At 38.7% G+C, this 25,887-nt stretch overlaps 1 protein-coding gene across 1 annotated transcript in view; it reads right to left on the bottom strand.

Moving 5' to 3' along the window:
• The window catches only part of AGBL4 (AGBL carboxypeptidase 4), an 870,267-nt gene that overhangs the window by 634,250 nt on the left and 210,130 nt on the right, over positions 1–25,887 (bottom strand). The window contains exon 4 of the mRNA XM_059853862.1: positions 19,132–19,226. Coding sequence (XP_059709845.1) covers positions 19,132–19,226 — 95 coding nt within the window. The remainder of the gene's footprint in view (positions 1–19,131; positions 19,227–25,887) is intronic.

The raw sequence follows: 25,887 nt of genomic DNA, 5'->3' as shown, positions 1-25,887 counted from the left end.
GCACAGGTGGCACAAAGACACCCATGTTACCCATAGCAGCTGGGGAACAAAAATCAACAACATTGTTGTGGTAAATTCACAATGTGTACACAAACCCTTTGAAACAATGTGCATAAACACCTCCTGTGAGGAACAAAAGCAGTCAAAAATGAAAATACAACAGTCTGCTGTGATCTACACTATTTAATGTCTCACATGCAGTCATGCCTATGATTTTGCATTAATTTCATTTCCCATGATCCCAGGTTTGTACTCTGGGACTGCTGAATTCTCAGACAGGAATACTGCCCTGTCAGGCTTTTTTGGTTTGGGATCATATATTCCCTGTGGTTTTATCCCTCACAGCTACAGACTCAAAGCCACACTACCTGTGCCTTCCTGCACTGCCAACAGTGCCTCTGTCTTCTGTGGGGACTGCAGAGTCAGTCTGGACAGCTGATTACCCTGAAAAACACTTACACACTCAATCTTGCACTCTGCTTGCAGACAGACACAAAAACCACTGAAAGGACCTAATTATGACCCTGCTGGTTGAGCACACAGGCAGAGCAGTAGTGAATTCTTGTTTCTTTATGCCTGGAAGAAATCACACCTTTCACAGATTCCAAAAGCTGGCTGGTCTCTACTTTTTCCCAACCTAGAATGCCACCACTCCCTTGCAGCAACAGTGTCATGTTCCCCACTCCTCTCACCAGCCCAGATATTGTGCTCTTTCAACAGCTTCCACATTTCCTGAAGACAGATCCCCTACTCCAGCTGCTCCCCAAAGAGCTCTGCAATGTTCCTTCCCAGAACCCTACAATATTTGTCATTAATTTCTCCTATGGAGAAATTAATTCCCTGTAACACATTGTTTGTGTGCTCTTGATTATGTTCCACCAGGCTGCTTACCCCATTTTCCGTGGCTTATTCTGATGTTACCATGGTACCATAATAAGTACAAGAAGCAGGGACTCTCCAGCAGTGCATCACCTTTTACTGCACTACCCTTTCACTGGAAAGGAAGCAATCCACCTCAATACTGCTTCTTTTATTTCTTCTTTTTTTTTACTGAACTATTACCTAAAAGCCTCAAGAGCTTTCTAAAATATTTGCCCTTCACCGTTTAAACTTTTTTTTCTTATTTGAAGACTTCCACTGAGTAAGACAATTCCTGACAAAGTTATTTCAGAAAGAAAAAAAGAGTACAAAAACCCCAAAAAATTATTAAATAATCCCACCCACAAACAAACAAAATAAAAAAGAAAGAAAAAAAAAAAAGAGGAAAAAAAACCCACAAAGAGAAACCACTAACCAAAATGACAAAAAACTCCTCACAGATTTGAATACCAGATATGTAATGGGTGGTTATGGGAAATGCTGACTCCTAATCTCCACACTCCTATTTTCTGCTAGACTCTCATCAACAGCAGAACAAATCTATCATCTATTTCAAGCTTAGATGAGACCAGATTATTAAAAGCAGAAGGATTTTTGCACAATACTGGCAATATCTTATGAGATCAACCAGTATTTCAAAATTTCCATCAAATAATGGCTTTCACATGCTCCAAAGAGAATCAGACTTTTTACAACAGCACCCATAAGCATCATACCTAGAAGCATGTGCAAACACACCCTGCAGGATGTACCAACCCTACAAGTCCTGTGGGCTCCAGGAAGAAAGGTTGGATGATATCAATGATCATATATACAACAATATTCATATTTTTCATTCATATGAATATTTTTTCCACCACTGTCTGGTGAAAAACAAGTATCACTGCTACAGGGACTGAGTGGTAATTGATCCAGAAGTGCAGGCACCATCTCAGTCTTGCACAGCTGTGGTGAAACTGCTTCAAAGTCACTTTTCCAGCAGCCAGGCAGCACCTATAGTTCCAATACTAAAAGCAGCATGCTGGAAGCAAGAGAACAGATAAGCCTGGGAGGGTCTTTGAAATTATTCATAGTCTTTCTACTGACAGTTTCAGCAGAACTTTTAACATTAAACAGCTTGCAAACAGAGATCAACAGCACATCAGCTCGTACTGACTGCAAACCTTCCGCAGGTTTCAAGCGATACGCAGTGGGCATCAGCACAGCTCAAAGGGTTTTCAAAAAGACTGCAGGAAGCTGGAAAATGCAGATATTTCAAGCATAATTCATGATCTAACTGTTGCTTATGATAATTTAGTTGGGCAATATACACTGTGTAGTTCTTGAAGGGAATAATTTGTATTATTTTCTCATTATAAACCTCATTTTTTTAGCCCTTGGAAAATAAAGATTGGCTGGATTTGTACCTGTTTCTTTAGTAATGGGACACTACCTGATTAACAACGCAATTACCAGCATAAAGGTTTTGATATGCCAAGTAATACTTAAAATAGAACTTCAATGTTTTTCATGTACAGAGCTGTGGGTTTCGTAACAACCTGTTTTCCTGCAACTTAAGAAATCTTCACAGGTTCAAGAAGAATTCCTTTAAACTTGATATTTGTGAAGAGAGACACGCATATAAGAGACATTCAAACATTCCATGGAAAGGTTCCTGAAATTAACGTTTCAATTACATGAAGAGTACAGTTACACTTTTACAGATCTTCATGAACTGAAAGAACCTTTTTTTATTTGAAAAACATTAAAAATCTGTCTTCTCTAACGATATTGAGAGATATTTTAGACCTCAATTTCCATATCTACTTTAAGCCAAGTTAGTATGTGGGCATGTAACATTAATGTCGACTTATTCCTTCCCCTTTACTATCATTTTTATCCTCTAAGCTTGCCAGGTACATTCTGACAGTTGGAAGCCACTGAGATTTACCAGAGTCAACCTCTTGTATAGAGCTCCTAGAGATCTATTTGTGCCAAAAAAAAAAAAAAGTACAACAATTATTTAGTTAGACCATTAAAAAAAAAAAATCCTTATTTCACCTATAGACTTAAATCTTCACTTGCCTTGAAGAAAATATGAATGTCTGTCTCTGCTGTGACTACACAGAACACAGTCTGGATTCTGTACAATACAGATGCAGTTTCACAGTTCTGGTTTGCATCATGCTTCTGTTAGGACTGGTGATTTGTTAGCATATTTCCTTCTGTCTCTTAGAGCTTCTCCTACTATTAGAAATCTCTTCCTTTTATTTTCTGTTCTTTCCCTCCCCTTGTTTATTACTGGTTTTCACCACACTTGCTGAAAGAAGTTTTCCATTTCCTTATGGAGGACAGAAACTCCTCACTCCTCCCATCTGCTCTGGTAAAAGAGATTGAAATGCAAACCCTGCTGGGGAACTGTCTTCTTTCACCTTGACCTTCAGCACTCCTGACCAAGCCTGTCCCTGTTTGTTACCCTAGGCCAAGATACATGGCATCTTCCAGGACTAATATCAGCCTGTGAGACCAAAACACTTGCCAGTGTTTTCTGAGGACCCCAGGAAGGCAGCACAACAGAATCCTCAGTAGCTGGTACAGCTGAAGAGAAGCTGCAGGGGTGTTCACAACATACCAGGAGTGCCAGTGCAGAAGAGAATAGAGTGTCCCAGCTGTCCACTGAGGGAAGTGAATTAAGGGGATTTTACATGCTGCCACAATTTTCCACGGGCAGCCCATGATCCAGAACCATTTTCTAAAAGAAAAGAGCTTTCCCATCCTTAGGGAGTTTGACTTGAGCTACAACCCCATCTCTCTCTGCCTTCAGGTGGATCTCAGCCAGCTGCTCCTCACACATGGGTGCTGATCCCAGCCAGGCATGTTTGGGACACACTCCTCAGGAACAGAAGCAAGTGGGGTTTATGGTTGATGGCCACCTGTGCATTTCTAGCATTTGGCAGAAGTCTACACCCATCAAGGCACTTAAAAATGTGCTCCACTTTGACTTCAATCAAACTCTCAAAATAAAGTGAATGCTTCACCTGAGAGCACAAAATCCTACAATATGATGGAGGAAAGGAGCCTACCTTACACTGACTTAAATCTAAAAAATTACTCCTGCTAAATCCAAAGGTTTCTCCAGATTTTACCTGATGTGAAAATAAGTACTGACCTACTGAATTCACAAACCCCACAGCCACCGCACTCAGGTCTTTATCTTGTGAGTTCATTCTTTACTTTCTGAACAGAAATATCTATATAATTATTCTATGCATGAGTAGTATTGGCTCAGAAAATCAACTAACATGGGATTCAGCAGACCCAAGAATTATGCAAAGACTTTTAAGCAGCTTACTATTTAAAAGAAACATTTTTTTTTTTAAAGTGCATCTACCAAAAAAAGCAATAAAGTTCTTTGCATACAAGCAAATTAGCAATACTTCTTCAGTTCAACTGAAAAGCTGTGGACATTGAAAATTAAAAACAGTCATTGCATGGGGAGAGAAAAGCTGCATAAATATAAAAAAATATAGTTATAGATGTCCTTTTGTGAGAGCTCATAAATGAGAATTAGATGGGAGAAAGAAGGAAAATAAGTATAAACATAAAATTTTTTTAAAACAACCCAGAGATATCGGACGCACGACAAAAACTGGCCACAGTCCCCCTTTTTTTCAGCTGTGGTTTTACTGCAATTAGTGAAGCCACATCAGTCTGTTTCAAGTATAACATCATCTAAAAATATTCAATTTCTAAACAATATTTCCTTACAATTGTTTCTTTCTCATTGTTCCTACCCTTTCCCTACCTTTATACTGTCTGTGAATGCCAATGGGTGGTTATGGAAAACATTTGCTGTCGTATCAAGGGCTTTCAGCCTCCAGTAACCCTGTTAGAACAGGTCTTTAATTAGCATTATAAATAATTGCTGACTGCATTTTCATTCTGGGATGCACAGAAAAGTTGATTTGAAACTAATTCCAATTCAGGAATTTTATTTCTTTTTCTGCAGTTCAGAGATAGAGATGGAAGAATGGTCCTCACTCAGAAGTGACTGGCAACCTCTTTATACATTATTTTCCAGGTCATTTCACTGAGTGTTTTGCAGGTATTCCATTTCATTCCTTGGCAACTGACCCAAAACTTTGAGCTGGATTACTTGAGAGATAGGCATTGTCTTTGGTATTCTTAGGTAAAATAAAGCTATTTTTCTAGCCTGCAGTTCTTCCCAATACACCAGTGAAGATTCCCCCTCCCAGCTCCCACATTTTTTTCTTTATAATGGCATTTTGGCCCTAATTATTAGGATCAGAAGAAAAACATCCACATCATTATAAATTAGAAAATGTTTAATAAGAATGAGCTTGAACAAATTTTTTGTTATAATGAAAGGATTAAGATGCCTGATAGCATTAATATTAAGGAAAAATTAAACAAAATTGCTTTTTATCTGCTGCAAACTATGTTAAATATTTAATATGCCACATTATAAGGGCACCATTTGCACAAAGGGTACGACAACCTTTGTGGTATGAGCCTTCATTTCAGCAGTTCAAACTTAGTTGGAAAAACTTCTAAAAGCTAAATTTAAAACTATGTGCAGGGAGGTTTTTTGGCAGTTAGACCTGAGAGAAACTTCAAACCTGTGCAGGGCTCCAGCAGAACATTTTGCAAACAGTGGGGCTAAAGAGGCTGCCTCTCCTGACCCAGCACATGGTTTATTTAGAAGGGAGCACTGAGTTTAATTGTTCTGGAACTTATGGGAAGCCTTTCTATTGCTTAGCTTGGAGTGTCTGGATTTATTTTTAGACAGCTTTGAAACATTAAAAAAAAAAAGTATTCTGAGGTGATGAAGGGTGATTTCTTTTTCAGTAATCTAGCAAGAGATAACTTTAATGTAAATATTGTGAGAGGAAAATTCTAGCTCTCAGATTATAATAAATGAGTATAAATATTCCTTTATAACTAATAAGGTGTGATAAATCTGCTAGGATCAGTAGTATGCTTCTGAAAAAAGAGCAAATAATTTTCTGAAGACTGAAATCCTGGAAACATTCAAGCTTTCCCTGGGCATTTAAACAAATAAATCTCCAGAAAAAAAACAACAGAAGAAGTAAGCCCCAAACCCAAGTTGGACCTGCTTACAGCCACCTGGTATGGCATGAAATTTTAAGGTAATAATGTAACAGTTTAATGTAGTAAATTTGGTACTAGATTTTTACTGCTTGCAGATCACTGAACTGAGAAACAAATAAAATGAAAAAAATCTGAGGTTGTGCCTAAGCTGCTCCTTACAATGACCTTGAAAAAAAATCTATTATCTTTTGCCTTTATCTCTCCTCCTGTAAAATGTGATAATAAATACCAGTCAGACCTTCTATCTTGGGATGGGACTCTGAGCTGAAAACAGCAAAACATTCCAACCACTTTGCTTTTGCTGGCCGAGTTTCCAAAGTCAGCCTCACACTCTACAACACCAAAAATGTAACCAGAATCACCCTAACTCTTCAAAACCCATTGAATCACTATGAGTTAAATTTAAAGCTCTCCTTCCACCTCAGCTGACTTTCATTTGATCCATCCAAGTCAATTGGTTTCATCTCTACCCAAGGCAGCTCTCAGCTACTGGACTGGGGAGCAGGTTCTAATAAGGTGTGCAATCCATGTCTGGTGCCATCATTTAAAGATCTGCAGTATTTTTCCATTCTCTATTTCTTACAGATGTCATCCTCACGGAATAAAAACTTTCCTTCTTTGCAAAATAAAACAAACAAAAAAAAAACTTCACAATTATTTTATTGTTACTGTGGTGTAACTGAATCCATGACCAGCTTCTGAACACTACTGGGTTTTCACAGCTGTTGTTTCCAAGGCACAGCTTTGTGAAGTTCACATCTCACATTTGAGGAAATCCAGTATTAAACAGGAGAAAGAGAGAAGTCAATCTCAGAGACACTGCAGTTCATGATTAGCTTCCAGATTTTCTGACTCTGGCATGTGTCATCACCTTTACATATAACAGGAAAAATAAGAGAGATTTCACTATGTTGCAGTCTTATAGATAGGAAAAAAGAGTAGTTGACCAGCATTTCAAAACTACAAGTGTTTCATTTGAAATTAAGATGGAAGACATCCAACAGAATCTTGCACAAAGTGAAGGTAAAAAAATTAGTACTGGTCAAAAACTCCCCAGATTCAAGTCTGATTTACCACTAGAACCGTAACAAGATATATTTTTATGCATCAATATTTTAATAAAATAGACCTAAAATATATTTTTTTTAGCTTGACTACAATATCTGTATTATGTCACTTAGGGTCAGAGGGTTTTTTTGATATTTTAAAGTGTTCATAATCCCCTCCCAATGCAAAAAAGGCAGGATACCAACCATGAGAAATGAGTACAGAGGCACACTGGAACTCAAATAATCAAGTATCTCTACTTAAAGGTATATCTTAGAAAATCCTTCAATAAATAGCTTTTGCTGAGGCATTAGTGATCATTAAGCTCTCATGCATGTGGCTCATGCTGTCAGGCAGATCATATTAGTGATACTTGTAAATGTTGTGCATCTGCTAGAAAGTATCTCAGCTTCACTTACCAGAAGGTTTTCTAAACATTAATTCACATTTTTGGTGGCTTCAAGAGAGATAGCTTTTATTAATTACATGTTAAATTAAAGCTACAAACAGCCTTTATTTATGTTAGCAGAAGATTCTGTCAGGGGATATCTTTATTTCATTGCACTGTACTTTCCAAGAACTGAAACCTTCAAAAGAAACTCTAATAACAAGTTTGGTTTGGACCTAAAATTGTGTACCAACCTTTGAAACAAAGAACAAAAGGAAACCCTCACTTTCAACTGTAAATATTAGGGTATTGAAATATCAGGTTGTGCTGAAAACCTCTATTTGGAGAGCAGAAACTTTCCAAGCATGAAATCCTTCCTTCAAGGAAGGCAAACTGAAATCAAAACCAAAACTAAAAAACCAAACCTTTGGGAATGCACCATGCCATTTGCACTGCCATCACTCTCCTTCCCACACCTACATGCTGCTTTAAGTGTCTTGATAATTCACTAGAGAAGAGTTTTCCTCACCTGCAGAATTTCAGGGGAAACCACACAGTGGCAGTACTGTGAATGCAAACACTCTGTTCTGTTGTGCAGCAGCTGCTAAGAACTAAAATACAGTTTTCCAGCCTTGCTTATGGTTAAGTTGGCTGTTTCCTTTCTATAGAGAAGAACATGTAGTCAACATGTAATTTATTTCCTTCTTTAATTTCAGTATCCAGAGGCCCCAGGCACATTTCACTCCAGGCTACTATTTTCTTGCCCTTTGTATCCCTCCTTCACTTCCTCTACCCAGATATGTTTTTAAAGCCCAGGTCCTTAGTGCAAACTTGGAATTCTTTGCCAAAAGAAAGGGAAAGGGAAACAAACTGAAGGAGCATCCCCATACAAAAATACCAACACACCCACCCCAGACATTTATGATTCATCTAGGTTATTGGTTTCTGTACTTTCATAGCACACAGAAACAAGCTGATGAGTATTAGAAATGACAAATCCAGGATGCTCTGTTCACTTTCCTGTACTCTGAGACTCTTGTCAAAGACTGCAGCCACACAGATCACAGATGTCAACTTCTGATTTACAAGTACCTCACATCAGCTGGGAAATTTCCACTCTTTTGGAAATTTCCTCCAGATGAGTATTCTCCAATTGTAAATAACTTTCTGGTTTTAAAACCCCCAGATTTCAGGCAGGAATGTAACAGTAAACATGAACATGTATTCTTGAAGAACATGACATACAGCACAGGGTTTGTAGTTGGTTTGTTTTTTAACTTCTACAGAAAAATCTATTTATATCCATCATTCCCACCTAAATCAATTCCCCTTCATTTCACCAGGTACACACACAGTACTTCTTTTTTTTTTCTCTTTTTTTTTTTTTCCCCTCCTTTCAAAGCAAGAATCAGCTTTTTTCCTGCAGGGGTTAACACTCAGTGAATCTGAACGTGTTTCCTTCCCTACTTATCTTTGCTTTTAGCTACAGAAGCTGCTCCTGAAGGCAAAGCCCTTCTGACTGCACATGCAGCAGCACTTTTCCCCTGGCTGAGTCATTCCTCAAGTTCACAGAGTTGAAACAAGCCAAACACTTCCTGGGCAGGATTGGCATCACAATCCTTTCCACCAGTACCCCCAGGATAGAGACAGTCCCCCAGGAGAGCCCAGGGAATTATGTTTAATAAAACACTACACAGAAAAATACACATGCTACATGACTCCCCTTCTTTGACTGAATGACATTTAAAAAACAACCATAAGAGCATTAAAGTATCCAGTACCATAGCAGATGGGGGAAAAATTCTTTTTCTTATCAAAGCTAAATTATTAGAGCACTTCTGATTGTGAGGCCATGAGGTACTGGTGTTTTTTAATTCCACTAGGAAAAATATTAGGAGAGGATTTTATCACATATTAAAAGGCACAGTAAGTTATTTTAACTTGGATATTCTTCAATTTCTTTCTATGCTAAATCTATCCTTTCAAGCTGAATCTCTTTATCTTGAGCTGAAATGTCCCTGCCTATAAATTTTGTAAACAGTATCACATATTTCCAATAAACAATTCCAAAAGAATTCTCCCCAGAATGAATTCAGCATTTTTTACAGCAGCAACCCAGAAAGGCTAAAAAACAGTGATGTCTTCAAACAAAAAACAAACAGAAACACCATTTTCTTCCCCAATCTCAACAGCAACTCCCTATTAGGGAAGTTACTAATTTTACCATTTCATGTCATTTTAGTACAAGTCTAGTTACCTGGTACAAGTCCCTCATAAATTAACACCCAATCCTTATTGAAAGTCTAATCCTTGAGCTGCTGAGGGGACACTTTCTGCTCATGACTGTGTTTCTCATGACCCCATTCCTTCAGCCACAGGTTTTGGGGCAGATCAGCAGAGTGAGCACACACACCTTGCTCACAACCCCCACAGGTATCTCAGGGACAGGCTGTGCCAGCAAGTCCCACAGCCTCTCACCAGGGATGTCAGCCTCTCATGGGGCCTGGCAGGGTCTGTGCAAGAGCACAGAATGGGGAAAAAGCTGAGAATAAGCCTAGAAAAGGGCACAAGGCAGCCCCTGAAAGAGGTGCCCCCAAGGCAGGCCACAGCCCAGGCACACGTGGGGCACTTTCTTTCCCACAAAGCAGTCCAGCTAAAATAAACACTTTATGGCTTCTTTATCAACATTTTTAACAATTCCCACACACCCATCGCTGCAAAAAAACCAAAATCAGGTAAGGGCTCATGTGCTGCTGTGGTGTAGGAGCTGGGGAATCCCTTTCTGGCTGGGATGTGGGGAGCTCCCCTCCTGCCTCAGAGCCCCTGGCTCCCCCGAGGGGGCTGCTCTGAACCACCTGCAGCAGGTACAGCCCTGAGGGTGGGCACCTGCACTGCCCACCCACCTGCCCTGCCCACCTGCCCTGCCCACCCCACCCACCCACACAGCCGAGCTGTGGCCATGTCCAGCCTGGGAATGCCACCCCAGGTACCAGGAAATGCCCCAGACCAGCTGCCCAACACCCCGGGAGCCCATAAAGATAAACCAGCCCTGCCTCCCACCCAGAGGAGCTCAGCAGAAGCTGAGGGTGGCAATGAAGGCACTGTGTGGTTCAGACCCCTACCAAAGATCCGTGGTTTCCAAAGGGATGCTGTTCCAGCCAGGAACCAGCCCTGCCCAGACCACTCACCCCAGCAGCACCCTGATTTTCCAGAGGCAGGGAACTGTCAGCAAAGCTGCCAGCTTTCCACTGAGAGCCTGGAGCCTCACCTTTCCATTACCCAAAACCTCTGACAGCCAGTCATCCTCGTGCTGCCTGAGCAGTCCTAGACAGAATGATTGGAATTAGTATTTGCTGCCAAAAAATACTGGATAATTTCTAATCACACTAGGAGAGCTCTTGCTAGGTTTTCAATCTCAGAGATGCTTAATATAGTGGAGCAGGAAGACAAAGTTTCACTTTCACGCTGGAATTCAATAATCCTACTTGAAGCAGTCTTAAAAAACAAACTTTAAGCACTGCCTCAGCATCTAAAGATACAGGAAAGATCTTATCCCATTGTATTATCATTAAATTTTAATTCTCTCAAACCTGTGCCATATCATACAGAAGTTAATTCATAACTTATCCCTAGTAATCACAGCATAAAACCCAGGTTTCTATCTTTTGGGTTTGTGTACAGCTGTTGAATCCCACGAGCCCAAGTTCAATATACAGCACCTATTATTTTAATGTTCTGATCCTGCATTATCACTTGCCATACTTATTTACTGCTTGTTTTCTCTACAGTTCTCAATTTCCACAGTACAGCAAAATGTTTTTGTCTCCTATTTTATTTTCTATTAAAAGAGAAATGGAACTCACTGCTTTGACTTTCACCATGGCACCTCGAATACAAGGCAAGCGCCCGACAACGGTCTCACTTTTATCAGAAGTTCACACCTTTTCCTCTGCACTAAACATTGCTTCTTCACAGCAAATGAATAAAAAACTTAGTTTTTAATGATCCAAACAAACATTTTAAAATATTAGGCTGGGTGTTTCCGCCCTGACTTTGCTTAGAATTGTATTTCTGATGTATTGCACATTCTATGCTTTTACACCATATGTAAATTTAAACAGGACTATGTATTTTTAAAACCCTGTGTTGAAAGATCTTTAAAGTTGCAAGGCTAAGAGAAGGAAAGCCAAAATTTAACCCGACTGTGCTGCGTCCTGGTGCATTCTCAATTATATTATGTCATAGGTTATTACATCTTGTTAAATTCAACTTGTCTAGCACTCTTCAGACCATTAAAAGATTCTTAAAGAGATGTTACATTTTCTGATTACAGTTTTTGGCTCTTATTTGTGTAGTCTTGTGTTAACAGTCTGATTTTCAAGTACATTTCTTGGTGACACTCAGCTTTGTCTGTGTAGAGCTCTTACTACTAAGTACTTACAGCTGATAAATGCCATTCTTAACAGAGGTGATTTTCATTCTGCTTCACTCCATTAGTTCAAAGTATAAAATTGCAATGAAAAGCTGCAATGTCCTCTTGGTAGTTTGACTCTACTTTGAGCTCAGTGCTGCCCATATTTATCTAACTTACAGACTCATTTCAGGGGGAAAAAAGCTTCAATTTTATGTACTTTTTGTTAAACCTGCCAAGGTTAGGGACCCAGTTCTGTGAACACTTTTCATGCAATCAGTTCCACCAAATGCCCATCACCTGAGGAGAGAGAATGACCTGTTTCAGGATGGGATATAATGCACAGCTCTGGTCATATTTTGCAGCTATTAAACTCAATACCATGGACTGTAGTGGGAAAAACCTACAATTCAGTTGTTTTAAACTGCCACAAAATCTCCCAACTGCAAATTTCTTTGTGGTTTGCACCGGTGATGGGGGAGCTATTTTCACACAACTGTGTGCTTTTAAGATTTTTTGGAGTTCTCATCAGAACCCCAGTAATTAAGTATTTATAGATGACAAAAATGCACCTAACAGGAACAAACCCATTTGTTTCCTATGGGCTTCAAAGCTTTCATGAATAAAGTAGTGCCAAGGGTAACCTTTCATGAATACAACCTTAGGGATCACAGAGTGCCCTCAATCAATGCAGGGAACTCATGTTGACAGAGTATATGGGAAACAGATTGAGGTATTAAAGCACATAGCCTCTGGTGTTTTAGATGTAAATACTATAACCATCAAATATTTAGACTCTTATGTAAGCAGTATGTCATTTTTTAAACAGTTACTGCTTGGAATAAATCTTTAAGGATGGAATTTTCAGAAGTGCTCAGTACTGGCCTAACTTTGCTCCTACTGAAATCAATCATAAAATTTTCACAACTTTGAAAAGGACTTTGTCTGTTTATATGTTTCCACAGCACTATGCACAATAAGTCTTGATCCTGGCTGGGGCCTTTTGACTCTGCAGTAATCTAAATAAATTGATTTATAGGAGATCAGTTAGATAAATGATGAGGAAACACACACATACATATAAAACAGCTAGGGTTTTTCATGATGGCATAGCAGCCTTTGGAACTTCTTCATCATTTTCTTTTTGAATCCTAAAACTCATTTGCCTTTCTTTATATTAATTTCTTTGTTATTAGTTTTCTCCAACATAATTCCAACTTAAATTTGCAGTGAAGTAACCCTCCAATAAAATGTAACTTACATTCTTGACACAAATCCCATTTAATCTACACAATAAACACATGAATTTTGGGATCTGACTCATACATTTTTTCAGCAGAATATAATATCTTCTCTATTTCCACAAAAGCTGGTGCTCATAACAGTGATATGGAATCTCCTCTCTACTTCCAGGAATCTTCTACTTTTGCTGAGCTGGGAAAGAGGAAGAGAGTGTTTCTTTTATAGGTTTTTAGAGTGGTTAGAACTGTTTCTTTTGTTATTTTGCAAGATGCACAAAAACATTCATTTACCCAGGGATTGGCAGTTATTTCACTTTAACATACATGCCAACCTGAAACCTGTCTAAAAAGAGCTTATTTTCTTCCAAAGAGCTGCACTAAGACCAAGACAGAACTTCTGCTTTTCACTCAACGTGGGATTTCAAAGGGTTGATACTGAAATGCCTTTGCCCCTGTTTTCTCCAAACCGAATGCTGCAGGTGATTGAAAGGAAGGCTGTGGTTCCCCAGACAGTTCTCAAGGCATTTTGTGGGTGCTGCCACCCCCATTCCCTTGTCCCTGCTTCAGCCACTTATTCCCAGCTCCCTTGCTGCTCCTGTGCTTGGAGCTGTACAGCTGATTTTGGATCTCTGCCACAACCCAGACCAAGACTAAGTCCTCTTTCTCTTCCTTGAAAGCTTGGTTTTACCCTGAGCCCAGCCCCAGCCTGCTGCTCCTGTGCAGAGCTGTGCAGGATGAGGGAGGGGGCAGCTCTGAGGAGCTGGAGCTGCACCTGGCAGGGGCTGCCTCACCACCCACCTGTGCCACGGGACACATCCCTGAGCCTCCAAAAGCATCCTCACCACATCCCTCAGGAAAGCAGGAGCAAGCACACATGACATCACAGAGCTGGCAAAAGAACAAACCTCCAAGAGTAGCCAAAGCTGTAAAATAGGCCAAGGAAGGAATCAGGTAATGCTAACAGCTTGTTCATCTTCTTCACCTAAATTCAGGTGATGTTATCACTAGCCCCAGCCTGCTACATATTTTATAGTAAGCAATTTTAGTCTTTCAGATTAGCAAGATATATATATATTTAGTGCTTTATTCTCAAACTGTTTCACCACAAATGACAGCTCATTTCACAAACAGCTTATCTTATGGCTAAAGATATATAAATACATACTAAAAATGCTGCTGAAAGTCTCAGAATGTATAATGCAGCCTGGTAGACATGGTAGTGATTGTAACACTGCATTGTAGACACAAATGTTAAAGAAACTTGGCAAGAAGCGACACATTTTAGCTACTCAAAATTCAGATTTTCTCAGACTTGTCCCCTTCTGATGAATGGAACATATGGGAGTATTGTTCATAAAACTTACATTGCTTTTCTTGATGTCTACCAAAATTCCTCATCATGACAATATTTACCAAGATACATAAAGATTCAAATTTGAATTAATTACCCAGAAGTTTTTCTGTGCTTCCAGGTTTGCTGGAAAAGAAAAACACTTCAGAAGCAATGTGTTGTGAGCATTTAGCAGTAGATGTTTTAGCAGCAGAGGTAGCAGAGTGCTTGCTGGGGAAGGGGCCTACCCAGTTAAAAGCCATCACTGCTGAGTGAGATAAAAGACAGGGAAGAAAGCAGCTGCTTTGCCAAGAAGCAGTTTGAAATCTGACATTATAAACAAAACACATTTAGATCTAGACATAAATCCTCCGTATGCTGAAGGCTCAATAGTATTTTAGCTAGCATTATTACTTACAAACAAACAGTTCCTGAAATACAGCATCAAAACTGCAGAACAGCCTTTAACCTTGTGTTCATCCACTCAAGAGCCATGTTATCTATTATCCTTTATCCCTTAATTATGGGGACTTCACCTACTGCTCTCTGCTCATTTGAAATGCAGAATAAAATACAATGGATGTCTAAAGACTTAACAGGTGTCAACCAGATATTTGCCAGCTACTGCTACTATTCTACTGGGAAGAGTTGCTGTTCTATAAATACTAATTAGAGTTTTGCACATGATCTTGCTGAAATACCTAAGGTGATGAGTGGCCAGTTGTTACTTTTAAAAGATTAGCACAATTTGAAAAACTAATGTCCCCAATGAGGCAATGCTCACACTGAATAATCAAGAGTTATAGCTGTTCTCTGCCCAAAGGGAATATTTGCTCACTTCATCATTTGGAAAATCTGCTGCCTCTTCAACAATTCACTCTTCTATTTAACTTTGAGAAACTTGTAAAACTTTGTGCAATCAATAAATTAGTACAGTATATGCACTTAGATGGTCTTCCACTGCTCTGCCCACATGGCAGGCTTTTTTGCTACCTTTACTTCCAAAGACAGAGCTCATAGTGTGAAATCATGATTAAGAAACTGCAACAAAATAATGCTGCACTTAAATCAAGCAGCAAGGAAAAATAGGATTACAGTACAAAGTCCATAAACACAGCAAAAATTCAATTTCCTCAAATCCACCTCCCTTCAAATTCTTCATATCCACTGAACAGGAAAAACAGACACAGGCAAACCAGAACAGGTCTCTATGATACTGAGGTCTTATATTAAAAATTTATATATAGTAATTTTTGATTTTAAAATACCCTCCAATTCTCTAAAATCTTGCTGCAATACAGCTGAAAAACCAGTAAATTTTCAGCAAAATGTTAAAGTGACACAGCCTGTTCCCTTGGTTTGTAATAACATCTGGAGTTTTATCTTGTCCAGTCTGCTGTGGAAAGCAACTGATGTCACAAGGTGTGACACATTGCTGTATTTCTCTATGTGAGCTGGGCTTCAATGCAGTGAATTTGGTACAACTGATAGAATCCCTTACTATTTAGTGTCCATGACCACATGAGGGAAAAACATATACATCATTTTAAGAATTTTTTCCAGGCTTTAATTTTTTTTTTTTTGAAGAAATCTTTTTCTTTACAGTGAAACCCATATTCTTCCTTATCCCTCAAGGATATCCCTACTGCTTCCTCTTTTTCAGTAGCTCATTACTGAAGTGTTTGGCCTTGCCTCAAAAGAGAAGAATATGTCAACAGCAGAGCATCTGTGTCCACATAGAGTGCTTTGATGACAGTGATACACTCCATTTACATCAGTAACACTGAGCTGAACCTTGATGCTGTCTGCATTTAAAGATCTTACCCCACAGGGCAAGAGAATACAGGTCAAAAACGTTGATCTCTGTTTGACACACTCTCTACTTCAAGAGCACTTGGCAGCAATTTGTTCCAGAGTCAAGAATCAAACTCACAAAGTGTTGCAAAGCTCGGAGCCATGTTTGCATAACCACATTCAAAACAAATATTAAAATTCAGTCTCTTGAGGCCAATCTACTTTTGATATGCAGGGGTTTGTGAGCAACACAGTCAAATTCTAGCCTGAATACAGGAGGAGTTTTCATTTAAATCAAAAAGCCTTAACTCGGGCTTGAACATCTGCTATTAAGAGGGATAACTTACTTATATCTCTCAAATGCAAAAAGGACAAAAGGCACTTTATCATCTAAAAGTAAAAACTGATCATCTAAAAAGGGGAGTGGAATAGTTATGCATGACACAGGGGTGTGCCTATCAGTGTGGTCAGAGGAAGTTGGGTGAATTTTGGTACAGAACAAATGCAGGCACAATAATGATTAATTCCTCAAATATTTCATAAAGAGGAGTTCAGAGATGAAGCCTGAGCTACAGAGTATTTGTAGCCCATGGCTGCTGGTAATCTTCCCTTTAACTGGATTTTGAAACCTTTAGTGTTTCTTCAGCTTTTTGTACTTAATATATCATTTTCTAATTGAATTACATTGTGCCCACAAAAACTGCTGACATAAACCCTAATGCTGACATAAACCCTAAATAAACCCATAAACCCTAATATGAGGTGGAGAGTTCCAAGAATTCCTTCCACACCTTCCTCCCCTCACATAGAGCTCAGCACTTTTGCAGCACTGAATGATGCAGTATTGCTTACAAGACTAACACATACAAAACATCAAAGAGGATCCAATCAATGCAGCTGGATATTGCCCTGCTCGTGTTCAAGGACCACAGCCACCTGTGTGCTGCCACAGCAGCTGCCACTGCTGCTAAATCCTATTTCAGCAAACACAGAAAGAGAAAATTTTGTTTACAGGTTGCACTAGAATGCCATGGAAACAGATACAGAGGTAACTGTGAAAGCCATAATCCAAATGGAAGACAGCCCTGATAGAGCTCATATATCCAAAAATAATATATATGTTTTCCCACTTGGCAAACACATGCATAAATCCTATTAACATCAAGACAGAAAATTATACTGAGTAGACCCCAATATCACTAAGGTCCCTGATAACAGTATGAATTAATGTGCACCTTCAAAGCAGAGCAAGTTGTTTTCATATGCAGACTATTAGAAAAAAAAAAAATATCTTAATAGAATAATCATCTTTTTAAAGAAAAAAAATTACATCTTGAATTTTTGAAACAGGATTAAAGTGTGGTAGTAGCCCTGTAAAAGGAAGCTGCTCAGCACCTGCTGCCTACACTGTGCCTGGCTTCAGGCAATGTTATTCATTCCTCACTTTCATGGGAGCAAAATACATCCTCTAAAAATATAAAACACAAAAATAAATAGATCTCCAGGGAAATTGAAGAGAAATCTGTTTTAAAAATAGTGAAGGAGCCTCTATGTTCTAAAAAAATAAGTCCATTTTGCATTGTTTTGTAAGATTTACACTTTAATTTGAAACCAAAGTAAGGCATAAAATTTGTATGAAAGCAATATCTGATTTATAGATAAACTTAAAACACAATACACTTAGCTGCAAATACCAGACCCCAGTGAGAAAAGCAAAAGGTTCTGAAAGATGATTAAAATTTGCTTGATAAATGTGGCCCTGAAATGCCCCAAAAGATTTTTCTGAAGTTAAATAGTAAACACAATTAGCATGGCTTTTGCTACAAAAACACTAAATGCAATGGATTTTTTTAAATTAATTTTCAATGTTATTACATGTTCCTATTGAGCTGGAATTGACTCAATCCACTAACTGTACTGTGAGTCAGTTCTTTAGTCCATATGACCTTGTCATCTAGACAAAAAGCCAAATATCCATTCTGCTGGTCATGTGAGGAGGAAGCCACACAATGAGAACAATCTTATGACCACCATTTCCATCTTGTGAGAGGAAAATTTGTGACAGTTGAAGCATTTAAGAAAGATATATTCATAAAGCCCAGATAATGTCCAGCTTGATCAAATGTATTACTAATTAACCAATAAAAAGTAGCAGCTGTGAAGGCTGACAAGAATAACTTACTGTACACCTCTGGCCTAACCTCACTATCCATATTCAAACAAGTCTCCTGGCAAAGGCAAATCAAATAATTCTTGGGAGTCTTGCATGCATTCAGACTCACTAGATTTACATATTATTATTCACAGTAGATATTTCATTACATTTGCTTTGAGAAAATGTACAATCTATATGGGCATTCACATGTTTAATATGCACATGAGTTCCCATTTTGTACATTTTATGTAGCTGATATGAGGTTGTCTGGCCTCCCTCTGCCTCAGACCAGGCACTGCTCATTCACACGAGGTCAACTCACGTGGCAGAGCTCAGAGCTCACATTCCCCCACCCAGCTCCAGCCACCCCAAAACAGGCAGAACAATTCCAAGCAGCTTTTCAAAACCAGACCAGCCCCAGTCCAGTCCATCTCCCATAATATTTGCAGGGTTTTTTTGGAAATTAATGCAGGTGAGAAATGGTACAATTACTGTACTAAGAGCTGGAAAGTTGCTGAAAAACAATTTTTCTCAGCCCTGACTCCTCAGTTTGCTCCAATGGACATCCCTTCAGTCATGGCACTTGAAACAAGGCACTACAGGGGCCTCCAGAATTCACATTCACTTCTGTTCCAAAGAGAATCTCTCCTCACAAGACTGCTGCATCAAGGTTCCCATACTCCCAGGTAAAAGTACTCCCCAGCCATGGGGGCTTTGGTACAAGTGCCAAGTAAAACTCATTTATCTCATTAATTCTTTGACAGAATAACTCACCATTTTGGTCGGCTTGTGGATTTCACCATTGGAGCCATCCCATCTCTGTAGAGGCTTTTTGTTTTACTGAAGTTGACAACATTGAAAATTACTCTCTGGAGGGGAAAAAAAAAAAGGAAAAGAAAAGAGACCAGGTATAAATTCTGAAAGACTTTCTACATTCATAGTCTATACCAGATGCATAAAAATATACACAGATAACATGTGCAATAGATGTGTACCTTATGAATTATTGGTATTCTCCATAGACTCAGATAATGGATATCCTGTCTGTTCAAGTATTTAAAATGTCCATGTTGTTTCACACTGCATTGATATACATGAAATAAATGTTTTTAATTTAGCACACTGATTTTTCAGTAGGAATCCTAGCCAGATGAAAAAATAAGCAGAGCTAGTCCAGTGTGCTGCAGTTAACATTACAGAGGTGGATGGAAAGCTGGGAGATGGGGTAGCATTCCTTGTGAAAACCTTCTACCTGCTTCACAGCATCACAGGATAGAAACATAGAATTTCTGAAGCTGGAAAAGACTTCCAAGATCAAGTCCAGCCATTAATCCAGCACTGCCAAGTCCAGGGCTGAACCATGTCCGTGAGCACCACATCCACATCCCTCTGGAGAAGGTGACCACTTCCCTTAGTGGACAGTTCCAATCCTTAACAACCCTTTCAGTGAAGATATTTTTTTTTCCCCAACAATCTAAAACCTCTTGTAAAACCTCTTGTTGTATTATAGTTTTTTGATTTTTTTTTTTTCCCCAAAGTAAGGAAAATTTCCTTTCCCCTGGCAAAAGGAAGAATTTTCCTTTGCAAAAAGAGTACAGGATACCTACCCAGAAATTGCACATAGCCATCAGTTGTTTGAATACGATAGATAAAAAGAAAATATTCTGAATCTGATTTTAGTTTAAACTAAAACTTTGGGAAAACTGAAGATGATGTTTAATAGGTCAAGGGAAGCGTAGAATTTAGATCTTTAAGTTTAATGGACTGATACTAAAAGCAAATTAATGCAGGGGGAAGACAAGAGAAAACAGAGACAAAACCTTTTTCTTTACCATCTGTCTGCTTCAAGTAATTTCATACAAAATTACTTATTCTGTCTCTGTTACGAAAGTCTAAATTGGATCTAGCTCATCTCATGGAGTACACTGACTTTTCAGATGGCAAATGCAGTATCCCTCATTTGTTGAACTCTTTTGATACCCAGTGTTGATGTACTCCAAGAAAACAAAATGCAAAGTCTAAATTAGTTTTTATAAAACAGTCCACAATATAGTGATACATTCAATTTCTATGTCTCTCTGTACATTTGTTTTTTAAAGGTAGAAGTGAAGACAAACCACTAAAAATTATATGCACACTTTTCTTTTAGAGCAAGCTATTGTAATGTTGGCACCCTTCATAGTGGTCCACAAGAAGCCTAAGAACTGATTGATCACTGTTTAAAAATCAAACAATTTTTGACTAAAACAATAAGCTTTCATATGTAAAACTTAGCAAAAACAAATCTGGACCTTCCAGGCAGTCTGCTCAGGCAACAGGGAGTGAGAAGATTAAAATGAAAGGAATCAGCAGTGGGACACAAACAGGAGCCAGGTACATTTATCCTTTCATATGGGGCAGGAAGGAAGCCAGGTAAACTGTATAGCCCTAAGTGGCTCTGTACGTCAGAAAAATTAAGTTTTTTTTGAGGTAAGGTAGTGCTGAAGATTTTGTGAATGGGTGCACATACTTCTATGCTGCAAATTCTGCCAATCAGTAAAAGCAAAACCTAAAAATAACCTGTAGGTTTGACTAGAACTGACATGAAAAACTAGCAAGTTGGGAAAATCACTTTTTTGAAGGTGGTAATTCAATTTTGCACCAAAGGCAGTAGGGAAACGACATATCCCAGCACAAGAGTTTTCATGTATTTTGAGATTTTCTAGTGGTCATGAGATGAACTTATTTTTATAACTCTGGATAAAAGAATGCACTTGAATTTACAGAATGTTATGTTTTTAATTTTAGGTATTTAGGATATTGCTTATCCGATAAAATATCCACTTTGAGAGGTCTCTAGTTATTTTCCATCTAATGTTTATAGTGGATGGCTTTAAGTTAGAGAATGGTATTCAGGTCTCTGCATGCTTTGTGCTCTACATGGAAACATTTCCCTCTATTAGAATGTTCAGATTTTCCTCTCTTACTTAACTGTGTTCATATTTTTGAAAACAAATTAAGTTGCAACAAATTGGTTTGTTAATCTTGATGTTTGCATGGAGTGAATGAAACAAACAAGATCTCCAAACCAATTGCCTTAAACTTTGGATGCAATCATGTCACTGTTGGAAAGGGAAAGTTGCTAATTTTGTTCCATACTGACTCAGAGCAGACAGCTGGTAGAGAATGTTCTTATTCCAATCAAGCTTATTTTGTATAATGAGTTGGGCAAATGTACACAACTGGGTAAGCAATGTATATAAAAACAAAAATATGCAGCTCATTTAACAAAACGCTGCCGATTATTGCGTTCCGAGCGCTGCCGCTCGCCGCGGAGCGAGCGCTCAGCAACGCGTGCGATTCCCCCAGCGTGGCACCCCGCTAGATTGGCAGAACCAAAAATTCAACAGCACAGAGCAGAACTTTTATCAACACACACACACACACACCACTGAAGCCATAAAGCACACAAACCGAAGCACTCAAATGAGCAGCTGAACTCCGTCAAGCGCTCCTGGTGATGGTTAAAATAGTCCATGCAGCTCAGCCAGTGGAGTGTGCAAAAATGTAATGACTACAGGATGCACACTGGATACACAGGCTAGAAAAATATGCAGCTTGCTCAATAAGGTATGCAAACAGCTTTGAACTGAATGCTGTCATAAAAGGCTGTGATACAGCAATCAAAGTTTTGCCGAACAAATCTAATTTTTAGTCTAATTTCTGTCTATACTTCTATCCTTTAACACACCAGTTAGGCAGTGTAAAGAGCAAAAGGACGAGAAACAAACTGAGCATGTTAAAACATTTTTTGCAAGAAAAGTATCACTATTCTGAATTATTACATCAGTCATAGAGATGTACAAGATTGTCATCTTATAAGCAATATAATTGAGATACTCCAAAATGAGTATTCAAGAATTTAAGACACGTCAAGTTAAGAAAATAAAACTAGATTAAATGTACTTAAAATTCCCTATAAATTGTTCTGGTCTCCAGAGCATCAATACAGAGAAAAATTGTGGAAATTTTTACAATAAAAATACTTGTTGGGTATTTGAGAGTCTACAAATACCACTAAAGTAAGAAATATTCAAACTGATGCTGTACCAGAAATTATAATTCCTTGCCTTCACTTCAGATTTAAGATAAAATCTTAAATATATTGCATTACTTTGACAAACTGATCTGCAATTTCTAGGTAGGTGGAAGAGGCACGGTGCAGAAAAGCCTCTCAGGAGAGCACTGAGTCAAACCAGCTCCTGGGGATGCACCAGGATGTGTTGTGGCTTCACAGCATGAGGGAAGACAACTGCTGCAGTCTCAGGCTCTGTGCTTGGGCTGCCAAATCTGAGACAGATGTTGGAGAACATGAGACAAGGCAGGCAAGTTCTGCCTACTGAGAGAAGCAGGAGGAGGACCTCTTTCCAAAACATGGGCAGTAGGATTGGATTTGAAGGTATCTTGCTGATAAAACCACTGGGACAGAAAACAAATGAAAAGCTTGGTAATTCCTTTAGCCTTAAAATTGACATTGAAATTGAATTTATGTCAAGTTTTCCTTATAGTCCTTTGCAGACTTACTTCAGGAATCAAAAGCACAATCAGGTATTAAGGGATGCTCGGTATATTTAAGGTGAGCAAGATAAAGATAAGCCATGAACAAAAGGAAGAATGGTGTTTGAAATACATCACATTTTCTACTTATTGCCAGCAGTTTTCCTGACTGGTGCTGGAAGGATCTGCTGGCTGTTTGGGGAGTAAGCATGCATCAGGGTGGATTTGGTTTGGAGCTGAATGCACTGGGAGTGGATGGTTGTGTTGAGCATCATATTCCAAAAGGCTGGTGGGAGCACAGGGTTCACCCAGCTCCCAGCAGGTTTTCCAACTGAAGCAAGTTTCCAAAAGAAAGTCACACCTTTGACAAAGGTTAAGTGCCTTCCCCCAGGATCAGGACACATTAGGTCCCTTCAAAAAGGCTCCCAGGTTTATTTTGCACGGTTTTCCCTGGCTGGCTGCTCACAGAAATAAATGTGCAGCTCTGGCTGACATTAAAAGGGAAAAAAAAAACAAAACAAACACACCATAGAACACCACAAAATTCTGCCTGAGGCAGACACCTGGCATGGAAAATTTTGTGTCAAATCATTACAAGTAGGAGAAGTTTTAACTAACTGAAAATAGGGTTTGCAGTAGGAAGTGTCAGGCCTTCTTAATATTGATGTAACATACATATATTAAATATTTAAAATTATATAATATATTTAATATTAATAGCATAACAATTTCAATTCAGTGGACAATGCTGAATGCTACCAGTATGAGCTTTCAAAGTACCTGGGGACCAATTGTTTGAAGTCAGTCATGAACAATTTCTTCATTTAACCAGCCAAAATAAGACAACTGGGCATTAAGTATTACTAATAAGACCTTTTAGCTGAAATTAAGCTGAGCTTCTTTTCTTTGAGTGAGCATTAAAGATCCAAAGGTGGTGGATATAATGGGGCTCTGCCTTGCTTATGCTGCTTGATATTGCTTTCCTCTCCTGTAAATATTAGTATTTTGTGAATTCCTGAAACCTGCACCTTTTTTTGAGCGGGGTTCTTGCCTTGGCAAGATTCTTGGCTATCCTTTCCTTCTTTTTTTTAAAAAAAAGGTAAAGATGTAAGTTTTCATCCCTTTAAAGGGCAGATGTACTTCAGAAAGAGAGTAAGAAAAAAAAAAAAAACACAAAGAAAGAAAAATGAACCAAACTCATGACTTGTGAGATTTTGAGACACCATTTGTGAATGTGAGAAAGTGGCAACACGGGATTGCTGCCTGCTCACCAAAAAAAGTGCTGCATTTCAGTATTTGAGTCAGAAGGTCTTTAGGATCTTTTCTGACAAAGCACCTTATACAAAGCTGTACAAAAATAAATTGCACTGGAGGGACTTCCAAATGGCAAGAAAAAAGTGTCACCTGCAACTGTTATCAATGCTGAAGAAAACAAGTAATATAACAGTCAGGTCTGTGCAAAATCCCCAATGAGAACTTACAAATAGCGTTTTTCTGACCTTTTCAAATTTAAATCATTCATTACTGCTAACATTTTAAAATAAGCCATGCTTTTCTTTTCCCTTTGTAGGAACACTTGTCCTTTCAAATGGAAAAGTTTTTAATATTGACAGCATTTAGCCTTTTTCTCTTCAGCTAAGGAGCTTTCAAAACCTGCTGATGCTCAGGAGGGGAACGTAAATTCTCACTTTCAGAGGGGGGAGGATGCTGGGGACCACTGAGAGCTCCACCAGCCTCCCTCATCAGCTGCACCTGTGTCTTGTTAACTGGAAACTGTCGAGTCTTTACAACACAACAAAATTTTAGGGAAGTGACGCAGCAAATGTATTACAGATTGTGAATTATTGGTGTTTTTCCCTTGGTAGAGATCTTCATCTAGTTACTTGAAAGAGAGGAATGCTGAAGTCTGGGATGTTGCAAAGAGCAACATTAAAAAGAGACCCAAAGGATTTTAATACAACAACACATCTGATAGGATGCTTTGCTAACTATTAAATTAGTTTACCCTTTATTGTGGTATTTGTCTGTGTGTGGGAGATATTTTGGGTTTGATGCCAGCCCAGCACCCTCGAGCTGTATGAGTGGTTTTCAGCTAATGGGGTTTAACTGCGTGTCAATGGCAAAAAATGCTTTTACAAATAATTACTGGTTTAGGCATTTGCCCAGTTATCTGTCCTTTCTGGCAGTTCTTTCTTTGACCTCAAACTCATATGCTGAGGCAGAGACACACAGGAGGTGTAAGACCTGCACAAGCCAATGCTCCATCCCCATCTGGGATTTCATTTTTACCTCACTAAGTTCTGTGGCAGAGGGAAACTGTGGAGAAGACCCTCTTCCAGCAGAAAGCTTTCAAAAGGATTTACAGAGGAATTGCTACTCCCTGTGTAATCCCATGCTGTGGACTGACCACTAACCTGGCTTCTCTGTGAGACCTGTTGGAAAATTAAGAGAAAATTAAGAGAGCAAGAGTCACTCCAAGTTTTCCCAACTCAACTTTTTTTTTGGAAAAACAGCAACTTTTTCAATGAACAGAATAACAGTATTGTTCTCTTGCAATCATAAGTCAGCTTTCTGTTCTAACTTTTCATCTGAACATCAATAATCTGACACTTTCAATTGAAAACTCAGAAATGTCCATTTGGAAAGCCAGCACTTGTGTAATTAGACTGACTCCTATTCCTTGCTCCCTTGGGCCAAAATCTCCAATAGAATTGCAAATGTGTCACAAGACATATATTGAATTCTGTTGATTCATCAAAAAGAAAATAGCACAAGTCCTGACAGGGCATATAACCAGGCAACAGAGTTATTTAAAACAGGTTTGAAGCTGAAACCTTCTTGCCATTTTTTTTCCATTTTTTGAAGCAAAAGGTCAAATTTTTTTGCAAAAAATAACAAAGGCATCTTTATTTAATCAGCTTGGGGGGGGGAAACAAGTACTTTTATTATTTCCTATCTCTTAATATATATGCAGACTTTGGCAAAAGAGACACT

Source organism: Haemorhous mexicanus, chromosome 9, assembly GCF_027477595.1.
Source record: "Haemorhous mexicanus isolate bHaeMex1 chromosome 9, bHaeMex1.pri, whole genome shotgun sequence".
In the NCBI taxonomy this organism is placed as follows: domain Eukaryota; kingdom Metazoa; phylum Chordata; class Aves; order Passeriformes; family Fringillidae; genus Haemorhous; species Haemorhous mexicanus.
Note: the sequence above shows the minus strand (reverse complement) of the source record. Positions and strands in the feature narration are given on the sequence as shown.